General features: G+C 41.3%; 1 protein-coding gene across 3 annotated transcripts in view; it reads left to right on the top strand.

The window, feature by feature from the left end:
* LOC149323493 (N-alpha-acetyltransferase 50) overlaps positions 1-11,932 on the top strand; it is a 29,930-nt gene extending 17,998 nt beyond the window's left edge. For 2 of the 3 annotated variants that reach the window (XM_089489056.1, XM_089489057.1), the window contains exons 2-5: positions 3,029-3,165; positions 4,907-5,026; positions 5,535-5,601; positions 10,604-11,932. In XM_089489056.1, the coding sequence (XP_089345182.1) occupies positions 3,029-3,165; positions 4,907-5,026; positions 5,535-5,601; positions 10,604-10,784 (505 nt within the window). In that variant the 3' untranslated portion in view covers positions 10,785-11,932. The remainder of the gene's footprint in view (positions 1-3,028; positions 3,166-4,906; positions 5,027-5,534; positions 5,602-10,603) is intronic. The other variant, XM_089489058.1, reaches the window with a different exon arrangement.
* Positions 11,933-16,114: the final 4,182 nt, after the last annotated feature.

Raw genomic sequence — 16,114 nt, 5'->3', positions numbered from 1 at the left:
AAACTAGTTCTGCCTGATAGCCATTTCACATTATTATCACCTGAAAAGTCATAAGCCATGTCCTTGAGTTTCAGGTTTTGTACAGACAAATTCTTTTTGTATCTATATTAGTTATAATGGGGGGACAGGACAACAACAGTTACTCAGAAGAGTCATTCCACATCATGTGAACATATGTTTTCTGGCTTCAGGTGTTTCAGTATTTTACAGTGTTCTTGATTCTGCATCAATAAAACAATTCTGTAGGTGGGTGGGTGTGTAAGTGATGTGTCCTCCAAATTGCCTGTCTGTTCATGGAGTGCCCATTAATTTCATTGGCTTTTTTTAGAGTACTCAGAGGTGGCTTGCCATTACCTTCCTATAATATACCCTACAGCACCTGGTATTCCTTGGTAGTCTCCCACCCAAATACTAACTAAGGCCCACTCTTTTTAGCTTCCACAATCAGACAGAATCTCATGTCTTCGGGTATTTAGGTTGGGCACATGTATATCAGCAATGTATTGGAGTTCTTTATTGGGGTCAGAAATCCTCCCAGTTAAATCACTCACTGAAGGGTGTTTATCTTTGGATAAACATGGTCTGAGGACAGGGACAGGCTTCTTAGCTGACAGAAGCCTCTCCCCTCTTCAGCCAAGAGATTGGCAGTTTGGACTTTGGAAATTGAGAGAGAGAGAGAGAGAGAGAGAGAAAGAACTGCATGGTGCCTACCACAGAAAGGAAATACAGGGCCTGTACAGACAGGCCAAAATAAAACTGTTTGGGGTCACTTTGGAGGTGTGCTGTTCAAATGACACACACATCTTAAGAGGCCAGGAGCTGCACCAAAGCTACGCTCCAGTCCTTAGGCTGGAGCATGGCTTTGGCGCGGCTTCCGGCCTCTTAGGATGCATGCATCATTTAAACAGCGTAATTCCAAAGTGACCAGAAGCAGCTTTGTTTTGGCCTGTCTGTACAGGGCCATAGTTGGTGAGGAAAAAAAGCTGAACTTGAAATCTGTGATCTGTAATGATTGCTAACTTCTGTCTACTGTCCATTTTAAATAAAATATTTAGCTTTTAGCTGGAAGGCTTATTTTTTATATATGCGTGTATGATGCATGTGTGTTTGTATGTATACATGCATTGCTTTTCTTGGTGGTTTTAGGTTTGGACTTGACTTTTAGAATATGTAAATCAAATATTTGGGTTTTAATTCAAAGCTTTTAATTATACAGTGGGCCCTCGGTATCCATGGCGGACCCATTCTGGATCACCCCTCCGCAAATATCAAAAGCCATGGATGCTCAAGTCCCATTATCTTTAGTGCGGCTACTGGGACTTCGCCATCCCATCTCCCCCCAAAGCCTATCTTGCCTCTCACCATGGTAGGGGGTTGCCTCTTCCTTCTCCTCTTCTTCCTCCTCTTCTTCGCTACCTCCACCTCTTGCTCCTCTCCCTCCTCCTTCTCTCTTCCCCCACTGCTGCCGCCTCTCAGTCCTCTTCTTTCTTCCCTCCTCTTGTTCCTCTTCCCCCACCTCTGCCTCCATTCTTCCTCCTCCTCTTTCTCCTCCTCCTCCGCTGCTGCCCCTCTTGCTTCTTCCTCTTCCTCTGCCACCCCCCCCCCCCCAAAAGCCGGCTTTTCATCCACAGATGCTCAAATCTCTGGATGGCAAATCCGCAGATGTGGAGGGCATATTGTACCTAAAACAAATATACACCGTTTTTGTTGGTTTTTAAAGTTATGACAAGGCTTTTTAAAGTAGTTCATTATTATTGGTATTTAAAAATTTTATTTCTAAGAAGCGGAGCCCTCCTTCCAGTCCATGTGATGCCATCCGGCCATGGAGGGAGAGATGTAGGCCCAGCTCCATCAGGCCTTGCCTAGATTAAGAAGCTGAGCCCTCCCTCCAGTCCCATCTACCTTGGTCCAGGCCTCAGAGGGAGAGAAGAACTGCTGGACCTGATCCCCTTCCCCGCCACCATTCCCTTCTCCTTTTGTGTTGTGTCTTTTTAGATTGTAAGCCTGAGGGCAGGGAACTGTCTAATTAAAAGTAAGCTGCTCTGAGAGCCTTTAGGGCTGAAGGGCAGAGTATAAATACCATAAATAAATAAAGATATAAATAAAACTGACTTACAAATTTGTTATTTTGATAAGCTGCCTTGGGAAGACTAGTCTCAAACAATACCTAAGAAATGTGTTAAATGAGAACTGAGCCCTATAATGTGAACTTGGGAATTCTTTTCATATTTCTAGTGGGCATAACACTCATGTTCGTGTCATTCTGAGGAAACGTTTAACTTTCCTGTCAACTTTAAAATACTAAGTCACATTTTGTGGACTGCAAATTCCGGCTTGATTTACTAATCAGATGTAATGTTTGCTTGCTGCATTAGCCTCCCTCATTTGTCCTTTCCTCCAAATCCCATGCACATGCCACAAGACTATGGAGGTGAAGTGGTGTCTTGTTTCATCTTCTGATGCTTTAAAGTGAATGCAGCATATCTCTCTCTCTTGCCTCTTCCCCAATAGCGGTGGAGGTGTTGTGGAAGGGACACTTGTACTTGTGTTTTTCTTGCAGACTTCAGATATTTAACATGGGCCAGCAAATAGGTGACCAAGCAGGACTTTATTTCACCTTTTCCCTAGGTGTCTGTAATTTCTCTGACTCAGAAATCTTGGCAATGATGAACTGGGAAGGAGGTTGTTTGATTCCTATTGCATTGCATTCAACCAACTAATAAAATTCATTGTTAATGTAAACAAATCTCATCTATTTTAAAATCAGTGTATTTTAAAATTAATGGTACCATTTTGGTACAAGCTGCTGAGAGCTATTTACTGTATTTTAGCATCTGTTCTCACTAAATGTTAACCATCTCAATCCTGTTCCTGAAAAATGATTTAAGGTGATTTTGTACAGAATTAGATATCTGTCAAAATTTTTGTATGTGTCAAGGTGGCCAGTCCTTGAGTAAATAGTACAAATTACTATAACTTACTAAGAATGAGATTCCTATAGGAATTGAGCATGTTTTATTTGTTCCAGTAGCCGGATCGAACTGGGTGATGTGACACCACACAACATTAAACAGCTGAAGAGGTTAAATCAAGTCATCTTTCCTGTCAGCTACAATGACAAGTTCTACAAGGATGTATTAGAGGTCGGCGAGCTCGCCAAACTAGGTATAAGATTTTGCTCTTTATTTGGTGGGCTGGCGCATAGAATGGTTATCCATCTCTGCTAGATCCAGTGCAATTTGTTCTACTTGAACCTAGGTGTTCATGTGTGTCTGCCTTCAAGTTGCCTGTTGACCTAATGCATGAATTTTATAGGTGTTTCTTAGGCAAGGAATCTTCAGAGGTGGTTTTGCCAGTACCTTCCTCTGAAATGTAACTTTCAGCACCTTGTATTCATGAGCTGTCTCCCATCCAAATACTGATATGAGGCGGCCCTGCTTAGCTTCCAAAAGCAGATGGGAATCTGGTGCCTTTAGACTTAGTTCTTAATTATTCAGGTTGTTTATCCTGCGACCTTTGTCTACATGATACTATGCAGATAGCACCACATTTTATCCAGGTATTTTGAGGTAAATATTTTATTGTGTTTGAGGCCATTGCCCATCTTCCTTTTCATTTGTTGTGCTTGCACTCCCCATCCCTTTGCTGCAGCCATAGGTTGCTCTTAGTTGTTATCCTCCATGCTGTCCCAGCTGCTCAGCCTTCTGTCAATCACTGTAATATCCTCCTTAGTTGTGACCCATTTCCTAATGGAAGTTCAGAGTCAATTGTATGTTCCTGTAATCTTGTTCTTAGTATTAATTTATATAGTCTCATAAATGCAAATAGCGGGGAACAGACTTCCTTGTCAAAAGTGTGCAATCATTTTACATCATCATTGGCTTCCTTGGCTTTCACTGGATTGAACTGGCAACCTAGATATGACTACGTATTTCCAGTTGTACTGAATACCTAATAATATCTAATTTTTAGAGACATCTTTCGCTTTATGTTATACCATGACTTTCACAATGAATTATACTATTAAACTCTTTAGTCATCAACATACTTCAGAAACAATTTTTTGCTCCACTCTCCAGCTTTCAGCTTCCAGATCTGGAGAAGGGGTTAATTTGGGGGCTGGCTGAAATTTTCTGAGTGTATTGACTGTTTGGCATGAAAAACTAGCAGCCACAGCATATTCCCTGCAAGTGGACAAAAGACCAGGCCCATCTGGCTGACCTTTTAGGCTTGGAGGTGAAAATCTGCCCCCTTCATTGTACCAAGCCCTATGAATTATGGTGCAACTATGTTTTGTGAGGCGGGATCTTTTCCTCCCTGGCTCTGACCTGAAATGAAGGTCAGCTCCTCCACATTCACCACAGTCTGATAAAGCACTTTGTTAAAAATGGTGAGCAGAAATTTGAACTATTGCTCATCAGGTTTTTCTCCTAGAAGTGCTGTAAGACCTTGTTCTCACTGAGATTATAGACCTACATTGATCTACCACTTTAAACAGCATATGGGGATGGTGTGATTGAATGCTCAGCACAAAATGCTCCCATGGCAGGGGAAAGGGCTACCCATAAGTCACTAACATGCTAGTTTTCTATGTGCAGGCTATTTGTCTTTACACAAGGGGTTGTTCCATCATGTGAGCGCCTTTCTGCATGGCCTAAATTTACTGATTCATTAAGAATCAGCCCAATACTTAATGTCTGGTTTAATACTTAATGCACAGCATTAGTCAAGTTTGGGGTCACTTTTATTGTTTTATATTTAATATGGGAGTGCATTGTATTTAATAGTGCAATACAAATATTCTTAAAACTATTTCAATTCTAATCCCTAGTTGTATGATGGATACTAAATGAAAATAAATATGTTTTATTCTTCTTGTCCCTCTTCTTACCCTTCTTTTTGGCAGCTTATTTCAATGACATTGCAGTGGGTGCCGTTTGCTGTAGAGTAGATCATTCTCAGAATCAAAAAAGACTGTACATCATGACACTTGGATGTCTGGCCCCTTATCGAAGGTTGGGAATAGGTAAGACTGTCCTGCATGTGGTCAAGTTGGTCTTATTCAGGGGGCGAGGGTCACATGACACTTAAGCATACTAGAAAAAAATAGTAATCGTTGATAAGACAATAAGCAAGAGATGTTGGTGTGTTAAGAAACTTGGAAAGGTAATCAGGCTTCACTGTCTATGTACTCTAAAATATTTTAAATGAGTTTATGTTTGCTAGAAAAATATAAACACTTTTTGTCTGAAATTATAAGCCTTAGTTGGCGTTAACTTTCCACATGTTTGAAATGCTCTCCACGGCCCTTACAAGGATTTGGGGGACATTTTGGAGCAAAGGAGGGTTTTACAAAATGTTTCTTTGATACCCCCCTCCCTGGGAGGGCACAAAAATAGCCTCTGTGGGATCATATTTTGCCCATGGGCTGCACTTTGCCCACCCCTACTGTAAGATACTAACACAGCTATATCTTTTAAAAACTTGACAAAATTAGAATTTATTTATCCTCTTTTGTTTTGATTCTTTTGCAGGAACTAAAATGTTGAATCATGTGTTAAACATCTGTGAAAAAGATGGCACCTTTGACAATATCTATCTGTAAGTAAACTTTGCTGCTGTTGTGTTAGAGATCATAGGCCTTGTAGAGCAGTTGGGTGGGCAAAGAACAGCTCTCCAGATGTTGTTAGTCTGCAGTTCTCAACTTTCCACATCATTGACTTTGTTGGCTAGGGCTGATGCAAGTTGCTCTTTAACAACATCTGGAGGACTATATTTCACCTACCCTATCCTATAGAGATAGGCTCAGTCTGGCTTTGAGCTTGTATTGTTCAAGTTTTATGACATGCCCCTAAGGTGCTACAAATACTAGGACAGTTTTACTTCAAAGTACCAGAGATGGTTGTTGCATAATACAGTGGTCCCTTCCTATCTGTGAGTGTTCAGTTCCAGGGCCCCCAGTGGATAGAAAATAATGTGGATGTTTGCACCCGATTTTATTCACCTATGCATTCAGAATGCATGTATCGCCATTGAATAAAATAGGGCATGGCAATACACAGGTGCTGGATTCATGGATAGCCAACCCAAGGGAATATGTACAGCCTCTCAATATTTTGACACTACAGTTAGCCTTCCATATCCCCAGATTCTTTATCCATGGCTTAAATATATTCAAAATATATATAAATTCCAAAAAGCAAGCTTTGATTTTGCTATTTTATATAAAGGACACCATTTTACTATTTAATGGAACTTGAGCATCCACAGATTTGGTATCTATGGGGGATCCTGGAACCAAAATCTCAGCAGATACTAAGGGCCCACTATGCTATGCATTGGAACTGAAGCAAATGGTTGTAAAACAAGTGAAACATGTATGTCAAAGTGTTCATTATAATTATGCCAGTCTAACTTTAAGAAGAGGTGTTTGAGTTAGTTTCTTTCTCTGTCTCCATGGCGCGTTACAAGCTGCCATTTAGTACGTGCTCCGCGCATCCTAGGGTTAGGAAGGGGCATGCTAGGGTTAGGAAGGGTCTCACCTTCCTAACCGGCCCTGTTCGTAGGACGCGCAGAGCGCATACTAAATGGCGGCCCCCGTCCACACAGGGGCCGCCATTTTGACGTCTCGGACGCACAGCGTCCGGACGTGGCGCGGTGGAAGTGAACCATGAGTGCGTGCCTCGTGGCACCACTTCCAGGGGCCAAAAAGGAGCACCATTTTGGCGCTCCTGTTTAGCTGTGCTGGGAAGCCTCGCGGTCTGTCCGCTGGGGCTTCTCGGCGTAGCTAATGGCGGCGGTGGCAGACCACCCGCTTTAGGGTGGTCTGTAACGCGCCCATATCTTTTTTGTGGCATGCCATTTAATTGCATTGTAATTCATAGAATCATAGAATAGTAGAGTTGGAAGAGACCGCAAGGGCCATCCAGTCCAACCCCATTCTGCCATGCAGGAAATCCCAATCAAAGCATCCCCGACAGATGGCCATCCAGCCTCTGTTTAAAGACCTCCAATGAAGGCAGGAATCTTTTTTTATTGATCATATGTTAACTGTGTTGGGAATATTTTTTTTTGCTTAAATTTTAATTAAAATACTTTTAATAAACATAGAATAAATGGGAGAGACTGACAGTGGCATAGAAACCCCACCACTGAAGTGAAAGAGGAGATTCATTTGTGAGTGACTGATGAAGGATACGCTGGGATGGAGTTGATTTAGGAGAACCTGAGGGTGCTGTCTTTACCACCAGTGTTTGGGGTGAAAGGTTTGATAGAGGGAGCAATTGTCCATCATAGGATAAATTCTACCTTTATTCTTGATAATATTTGTTGCTGTATCACACTGCTTACTCAGCCTGTGGTGCTCTTTTATACCAGATTGGTTTACGATAAGGTACTGTTCATCCACAATTTGATCCTAGATGAGGAATCAACTTGGTGTGAATAATTGAGGCCTAGGTGGGTAAATTGGGTAGTCTGGCCTAATGCAACTCTGCCTGCCTTGAGTGTTCAGTGATGCAGTAGTGGAGGCACAGGTGTTTGTGTGCATCAATGTTTTTGTTACCAGGAGAGTCTACATCTCATTTGGAGGTCTTAGAAACATATCAAGGGTGATGCTGGTATACCATCTACCCTGTAGCCTAACGCTCTCTGACTGAACTGGCAGGGGTGATCACAATGTGGTGTTAGAATAATGCAGGACAATGATTCATCATGTGTGCCATGATTAGCTTTCAGCTGGGTCAGTACTTCGTGGACTCTTGAGCCAACACACAGTGTAGAACAAACCCTCAGTTGATTTTCTGTTCCAGTTGGGAAGAAGTGGCTTGAAGATGTAGCATTGCAGGAAATTTTCATCATGATCAGACTGGTTCCTAGTGAAATTTGGATTATTGGTAGCATTTTCTCTCTAGAGAGATGCAGTATCTATTCAGATGATCTGCCATCATACATTAATGATATAAACAGTATGGGGAATTTTCTTGGTGAGCTGTTCCACCACCAAAAAAAGTAAGCTCCAAACTACCGTTAAGTTTCAAATGCTGTAGTCCTAGGAAAGAGATTGGAGTGGGTAGTGTGGTTGAATACCCACAAGCATCCTTTGAGGATTTTGTTCGCTTAGTTCCATTTAATCTTGTGTTCATATCTAGTTTCTGGATTGAATTGGTCACCAGATTCCAGTGGTTCTAATTCTATCTGCAGGACAAAATACACAGGGCAATGATACTTGGCTGGGTGTCCAGACACTAGTACTATGGGTGTTTCATGGAACCATTCTCTCCCCATCATTATTAAACATTTACATAAACTATTGGGAGGAGTGTTGGGAGATTTCAAGCAAGATGTCATCAATATGCTGATGAGATAGTTCTGTTTTCTATAACACTGGCATCTGATGAGGCCATGCAAGTCCTGGGATAGCAGCTGGATGCAGTGGTGGACAGGATATGGGCCAATAAATAATTTGAATCACAGTGAGATGAAGGTGCTTTAGGTGAGTGACTCTTGTTTCTGGGAGACAGATCAGTTGAGAGGTTTCATTCTCTCTGACTAGCAGATACACAATGTGGGGTTAGTCCCTGACTCATGCTGTCAGTTAGAGCCCAAGTAACTCAGTGGCTAGAATTTATTTATTTTTTAACACACTTGGCTGATTTGATAACTGTAGCTTTTCTTAGCCCAGGGATGCCTGGCCACAGTGATCCAGGCACCAGTAACCTCAGGACTAGATTACTACATTGTACAGTGGGCCCTTGGTATACGTGGGGGATCCGTTCCGGACCCCCCCCCCCGCTATATCAAAATCCCATTTGTATACCAAGTCCCATTTGTCCCCAATGGCAGCGCATGTGCACTGCCATTGGGGACAAAAGTCCCGGGTCTGCCCTCCTCACCTCCCTTCCCTCCCTTGCTTCCTCCCTCCCTTCCCTCCCTCCTCTCCCTCTTACTTACCTTTTGGTGCCGCCTTGAAGGCCTCCGCGGCAGCTCTGCCTCATAGCTACCGCCATGGGAAAGACCCGGTGGTGATGCTGTTGGGGGCCAAGAGGCCTCCAGCACCGCCATCGGGCCCTTCCACAGCGGCGGCGAGGAGGCCAAGGCTCGGCCTCTGCCGCCGCCACCACCACCCGCTTTTCCCACGGCGGTGGCACCAAAAGGTAAGTAAGAGGGAGAGGAGGGAGGGAGGAAGCAAGGGAGGGGAGGGAGGAGAGGAGGGCAGATCAGGGACTTTTGCCCCCAATGGCGGAGCACGTGCACGTGTGCCGCCATTGGGGACAACTTCTGAGTTTGCTATCCGCAGATGCTCAAATCCGCAGATGGTAAATCTGCGTATAAGAAGCGCCGACTGTACTCATGTGGCCTACTTTTGAGAATGTTGGTGCAGGCTTCTTGGCCTTTTGGCTAAGATCAAGTGTAGAAAAACAGGAGGGGTGCAACTCTTCTTGTCTAATTAAAACCTTTTGATGCTTGGTTATCTGAAGCCAGTTCTATCTTGCTATAGGCAACAAAGCAAGTAATTGTTTAAGAGTCAGATAGAGAATACCTTTGAAAATGCTTACAGTGAGGTGTGCTTAAGGTTGGTGATGATACGAAAAGATTTTCCATCTTTTCTGACACAAGAACTGCATAGTACTGTTTTGTTCCATCTTGCAGTGTTTCATGGGAGAGTAGATAGTTTGTCTCCCAGGCGTGTAAGACTAACTATTTAATGAACTATTTAATTAAAATGGAAAAAACCATTTAAATTCCAAAAACTTATGTTGTATGCTGACTTGGTCCCTCAAATAGGCTGGTCCCAAGTTATTTCAAGGCTTCATAGATTGACATCAAGACCTTGAATTCTGTCCAGGAGCTTGCTTGCAGATGAATTTCTCCAGTTTAATAAACCAGAATATTTTTACTTGGAACTTGTTGAATTATTAAAAATACTACTCAAAATTTCTGTAGAAATTAATTCTTCAGGTTTTAATAGGGTGCTTTCTAAGAAAGCTACAGTAGTTGGTATAATTTTACATCATTCATGGAATTTTTGTTCACAGTAGTGATGTCAGAGATCTGTCATCTTTGGCTGGCTGGCTGGCAGCAATGAAATCCTCCTCTTCCACTCACAAAAATTGGAAAGATTAAAATACTTGATTTAGCAGAGCCTGCAGAAGAGCCCAGAGAGTGCTTCTAGCCTTCCTCCCACCCTTCTTTTCTTATGGTTGAGATGGGAACAGAGATTAACCAGGCAATTTTGTGGTAATCTCCATCCACCTCTGGTGCGTGAAAATTCAGAGAAAGGCTTTTTGCTCATTAAGTTGTTAAGTTTCCTCACTGATCACAGCAAGTGTTTTTATCAAAGCCTGGGTGGTAATCTGAGGATAAAGTTGAAGTGTTTTTCTAGTGTGGGAATATCAGTATAGATCTGACAATTCAAAGTGACATTGAACAGGGTTAGAAATTATGTAGTCCTGTGTTTGATTATGTTTGGTACCATGTATGTTCTACACCCTTATTTTATCATTTTCCCCCTTCAATCAAATATGCATCCATTAGCATGTAGAGCCAAGTAGCAGCCTTCAGAAAATACTAATGCTTTTCCTTTGTTTCTTTTTTACCTCAGACATGTCCAGATTAGCAATGAATCAGCAATTGACTTCTACAGAAAGTTTGGGTTTGAGATCATTGAAACAAAGAAGAACTACTACAAGAGGATAGAGCCAGCAGATGCTCATGTGTTGCAGAAAAACCTCAAAGTCCCTTGTCTTGGCCAGAACACAGATGTGCAAAAATCTGACAACTGAACAAAACAGAATGAATGCTTTCTTGCACTTTCTTAGCACCAAATAAGGAAAGAGAGGCCTGATGTTTTTGCTTTTTTCCATTATCCTAATATGTGTTGTATCCTCGCCAACAAATTAATACTTTCCCAAGGATTGTCAAATTGTGTGTTTTGCATTTGATAGCAGCTCTTTGCATTCTTTGGGATGGAAATAATACACAGTTCTAGCTGGGAGGGCCCTCAATCAATTTTCCAACGGTCAGCTTTTCTTCAGTGTGTCTGATCCTCCTGCATTCCCACTGGAAAGTATAAGCAATACCTTGCATTCAGGCTCCTAATAACATACCACAACCTTTTATTTTTAATGAAAGCTATTCCTCTCTTTTTTCTGTACTTGATTTAGCAGCTTTTTGCTTTTACTTTTTTGAACATGCATCTAACAGTCAAGGAGCTGGTGCACAGTTTTGAACTGCCATTTCTCTGTTGTGTATTGAGAGAGTAGCTGACAAGATCCATCTTTCTGAGTTGTCAGCATTGTCATTTCCCACCCCCTGACTCATTGTTCCCTGACTGCTACAAGTGAGGATTCAGAGTGGTCTGCATCATCACCCACTTCCATTCATTATAGGTTTTCCACTGGCAACAGAACACCCCTTGACTTTGGCAACGATGGAGTAAGGCATGCATTTAAAATAGCTAAAGAACATCAGTTTGTGTCTTTTGAAAGAATTGGGAGGGGAGAGTTTTGCCTTGAAATGGCATTGTTGGTTTGCTTGTGAAGTCTGTTATCTCCTTAAGATAAAAGATGGTCAAAACTGCCTTGACCTACATTCTAAAGACTTGGCATTAATTGTAAAAGGGGAATGTTGTGGAATAGCAGGTGGAAATGAATTATTGGTGGAGCATTATAAAAGTTTAGGGGGAAAAAACAGGCTTTCTCCTAATATTGTAATGTAAGAACTAGCCTACTTTATTGAGCTTTTGCTTTGTATTTTGTTATGCTTTTGTTTAAAATTTCATTTTGTGCTTTTAGCATTGATTACAATGATGCCAGCATAACTTTACAATTCTTCTTTTCATCTGGGGAAATGTACCTGGGGAGATTGGGAGGAACCTGCCCTGCCATCTTATCAATATTAAACTGTATCTCTTTCCTGGTTTTGAAACTCAGCTGTATTTTGCGCTTTTCTGATTTGAAATAGGTTTATGGGTAAGTGTGGTTACAGTATAAGCTTGGTATAAGATGATCTAATTGCTGAATTGAGAACCAAGTGGATCAAAACTGAGAAAGCTTAAGTAATTTCCATTATTTTTTAGTCTTTCCTTGCAGAGAAATCAGTAAACAATAGAACCTCCAGCATTCCTTGTGAGGTTAATAATATATGCTAAAAAATGTGCCAGCAACCTAATTGTTCTTTATGCGCAGATTTTTCTGTACATCTGCATGCTAATCATTTTGTTCAAAAAAAACATTCAGATAGTTCTGCAGAAGCCTTGTACTTGAAGAAGTTTTGTGCTGCTTCTCTGGTCATAGTTCACAAAGATTTATATATTATTTCCTCAGAATCTGTCTGCCTTTTACAAAGAGACTATAGCACATCTAAAGTTCAAGTGCCAACACTGCTTTCCTTGATCAGTTAAAGGAACAATGGTTTGTTTTGTTTTTTGTACAGATCAAGTCAACATCAGTCCATAGCTGCCTTCTGGTGTAAAGAGAAATATATGTCCTCTTTTTTTGGAAGCGAATGGTAGATGATTAGAATGGTTTTACTTGCTCTACAGATAACTAACTTTACAGTAGTTTTCCTTTTAAAGTTCAAGGAAATACAAACCACTTGCTTCCATTTTTTTTTTTACATCAGTGTCATTCAGTGAATGTATTTCTCAGTGTTTCTTGCGGTTTCCATTGTGCAGTAAACCTTCCTCAGTAACTATGTTCTATGTGAGATAAAAAGAAAATGATAGAAAATCAAAGCTCCACTTTTTATTTCTATCAGGTTCTGCCAGTCACTGGCTTTTTCTTTGCTCAAAAACACAGGATTTAAAACCCTAACCCCTTGGATTGTATATGTCTTGCTTGAGTACAGAAAACAGCAGCAGTTCAGATAGTTCTTTTCTTGGTATGTTGCAAAATTTTGCCAGTTTGGACAAATGTTTTGTTTTTCGAAATAGTCAAGAAGGGGATGGTCTAAAATAGTTATTATCCTTAGTATTTCATGTGTCGTCAAAACGTCCCATTCTGTTGCAGATTAGCATAGGACAACTATGTTATGTTATTTGGGAGATTCGATTAAATTAGCAGCAGCACTTCTTTTGAAGGAGCTTGTATTTGATATAATTTACATAGCCTATGGCTTAGGCTCAGCATTGTGGGCGCTCTCTTCAGACACCAGCACTGTGGAACTGCTGCACTTCAGAAGGATGCATGGTATTTAGGAGACCATAAAACACATCAGGCAAGAAAAAAAAGCACCCAGTTAGAGACATCCTTCATTTGGGAGGGAAGTGTGTGTGTGTGTGTTTGGCGGGGGGGGGGATATTTTTATATACACAGAGTGGTTGGGATAACTTGATTCAGTTAATGGTTTACTATGTCCATTAAATATGACATGCTACAGCTAAAATAAATTCTAGTTATGTTTTCATTAAATTTTCCTGGTGCCCTGTGATATCTAATAAATTTGAAGCAAAAAAAAAAATCATTTATTTTGCTCCAGTGACTGTAGTTTTGGTTTGAATTCAAGGTGTTTTTTTTTTTGGAATCACTGTTCATGTCTCCACCTGATCAGTTTTTGAATGAGTTAATACATGCAGAATACCATTGTCATGTTAGCAAACTTTGACCTTAGAAACCTTTTTCTGCTCTTATATAACTTGTATTATCCTTGGGAGTACAGCTCTCCTGGCTCAATTGGTACAACAGATTATTCACCTGGAATGGCTGTCGTTTTCCTCTGGGATGAGTGCCATAACTAACTTCAATTATTACTTGAGGCATTTCAGGTAACATTTTTGTGAAGACATTTATATAAAATATGCCTTAAAATTGCAGGTTGATTGCAGCTCTGTAACACCTTCCTTTTGTACATCAGGACCATTTTTGTCTTGGAAATCCACAGAAATTTAAGGTTTTAAAAACACTCCAAGTAAGCTTACAGTATGGATTGCCTTCCTCATGATCTGACTGTATAGTTCTCGCCTTACACCTCCTTTTCATGTGCCTCAGTTCTCTAATACCAGCCTTCACTCTTCGGAATTACCATTCCCATGCCAAAGAAACAAAGCCAATTTGCTGTTGGAGCTGGCTTCTAGAAACCTGATCTGGGGAAGCAGAGTTTGTTGGGCTTCTTCGAAAGCCTTTCATTTTTTCATTAATCCTGCTTTCCCATCTGATAAATCCAACCAAGAGAGAAGTTCCTTCCTGGGCCTTTGATCCTGGTTACCAGCATGCTGTAGTGGTCTGAGTGTTCGACTATGACTCTGGAGACCAGGGTTCAAATCCCTGCTCAGCCATGGAAACCCACTGGGTGAGCTTGGGCAAGTCTGACTCTCCCTTAGCTTCAGAAAATAGAATTCTATCTTTACTTCCCTTCATCTGTACACTGTATATTCAGCATAGAAGTACCTTAACCTTTTTGCGCCATATTACACACCTCAGAAATAGACGGGAAACCAGACAGCAGGATTGGAGAGTTAACAGAATGAAGTTACTGGATGGATGGATGATAGATAGATAGATAGATAGATAGATAGATAGATAGATAGATAGATAAAAAGAGCACAGAACCATGCCATCTCCCTGATTCATACTGAGCAGCCATTTGTAAAAAAGTGGGAAAGCCACCCATAAAATTCAATGGTGAAACCCAACACTTTGATGTAGCTGAAATTAGACACCTTGCCTCCTGTTGTTGTTGCGTGTCTTCAAGTAATTTCTATCATGGCATTTTCTTGGCAGAATTTGTTCAGAGAGGGGTTACCTTTGCCTTTCTTTATGAGACCTCTTGGAATGTGCAGTTCCATGGACACCACAGTTTAAGACAAAGTTATCAAGGAGTTGGAACATATCCAAAACATATTGTTGTTCTGCTCAGCTCTCCCTTGTTGAGGTAGTCATCCAGTGAATTCCCCAGCTCCTCAGGTTATTAATATGAGAAACTCATTTGGGGCTGAGGAGCAAGAGCCATACTATCTCTTCCAGATGGTAACATGAAATCCTTAAACACTCAGGAGAAAGATCTACTACAGGAATGGACAGAGTTGGGACCTATATATATCCACAGGCTCATGCCCCCAAACAATCTTTTAAAATTACAGGAAAAGGCCTCTCCTGAATCTAAAACAGCTGAGGAAGGGATTCATGGGTGTGTGTGTGTGGGGGGGGGGGCTCCAAGGACCCTTTTCCAGCAAACAAAAAAAAATGGAGTGGGGATGTCTTCTCAGAAAAGGCAAAGGGTGCTCAACCTGAGAAGAATGGAGCAGAAGACAGAATAGGGGAAATTCAGCACAGAATAAGTAAAGAGATAGTACAGGGATACCTGTTTAATCTAAATGAATATAAGTCTCCAAGAGTATTAAAAGAACTGGCAAATGTTATATCAGAGCCATTGGCAATAACCTTTGAGAACTCCTGGAGAACAGGAGAAGTCCTAGCAGACTGGAGGAGGGCAAATGTTGTCCCCATCTTCAAAAAGGGGAAAAAAGAGGATCCCAACAATTATTACCATGTCAGGATGCACAGGGAAGCCATTGAAATCCACAAACATCTGGATAATTTCAACCGGAAAGAAGAAACCTTAAAAGTGAACAAAATTTGGCTACCAGTTCTGAGGAATAGCAAAATAAGAACTCAGCAAATGCAAATGGGAAACCATTCAGAGTCAGGGGCTTTTCCAGCAGACAATGATCACCAATTAGCAGACATTAATCCTCTTTTGCATTAGCCTCCCAGCCTGAGGCCTGCCATCAGCAACAGAACAATACACATGCAAATCATTCCTGCCTTCCCAGGCTCACACAGTGTGTGTGTGTGTGTGTGTGTGTATATATACACACCCACTTTTTCCAGGCAAGCATTCTCTGAAGAGAATTTTACACTTAGGTCACAAAACCAGAGATGCTGGCGAAACGTCAGGAAGAAAATCTTCTAGAACATGGCCACATAGCCCGAAAAACCCACAAAAAACTATTTTCCCTTGCTTTTGTTGTTGGGAGCCTTCAAGTCATTTCTGACATATGGTAGCCCTACAGCTACTATGGGGTTTTCTAGGGCTAAGACTGGCTCACCCAGGGCCACCCAACGGGTTGCCATAGCTGAGTGAAGAGTTGAACACTGATCTCTAGTGTCCTAGT

This window comes from Sceloporus occidentalis, unplaced genomic scaffold, assembly GCF_023333645.1.
Source record: "Sceloporus occidentalis isolate IW3139 unplaced genomic scaffold, rSceOcc1.0.p SCAF_1, whole genome shotgun sequence".
NCBI lineage: Eukaryota > Metazoa > Chordata > Lepidosauria > Squamata > Phrynosomatidae > Sceloporus > Sceloporus occidentalis.
This window is presented reverse-complemented; position numbering and strand designations above follow the sequence as displayed.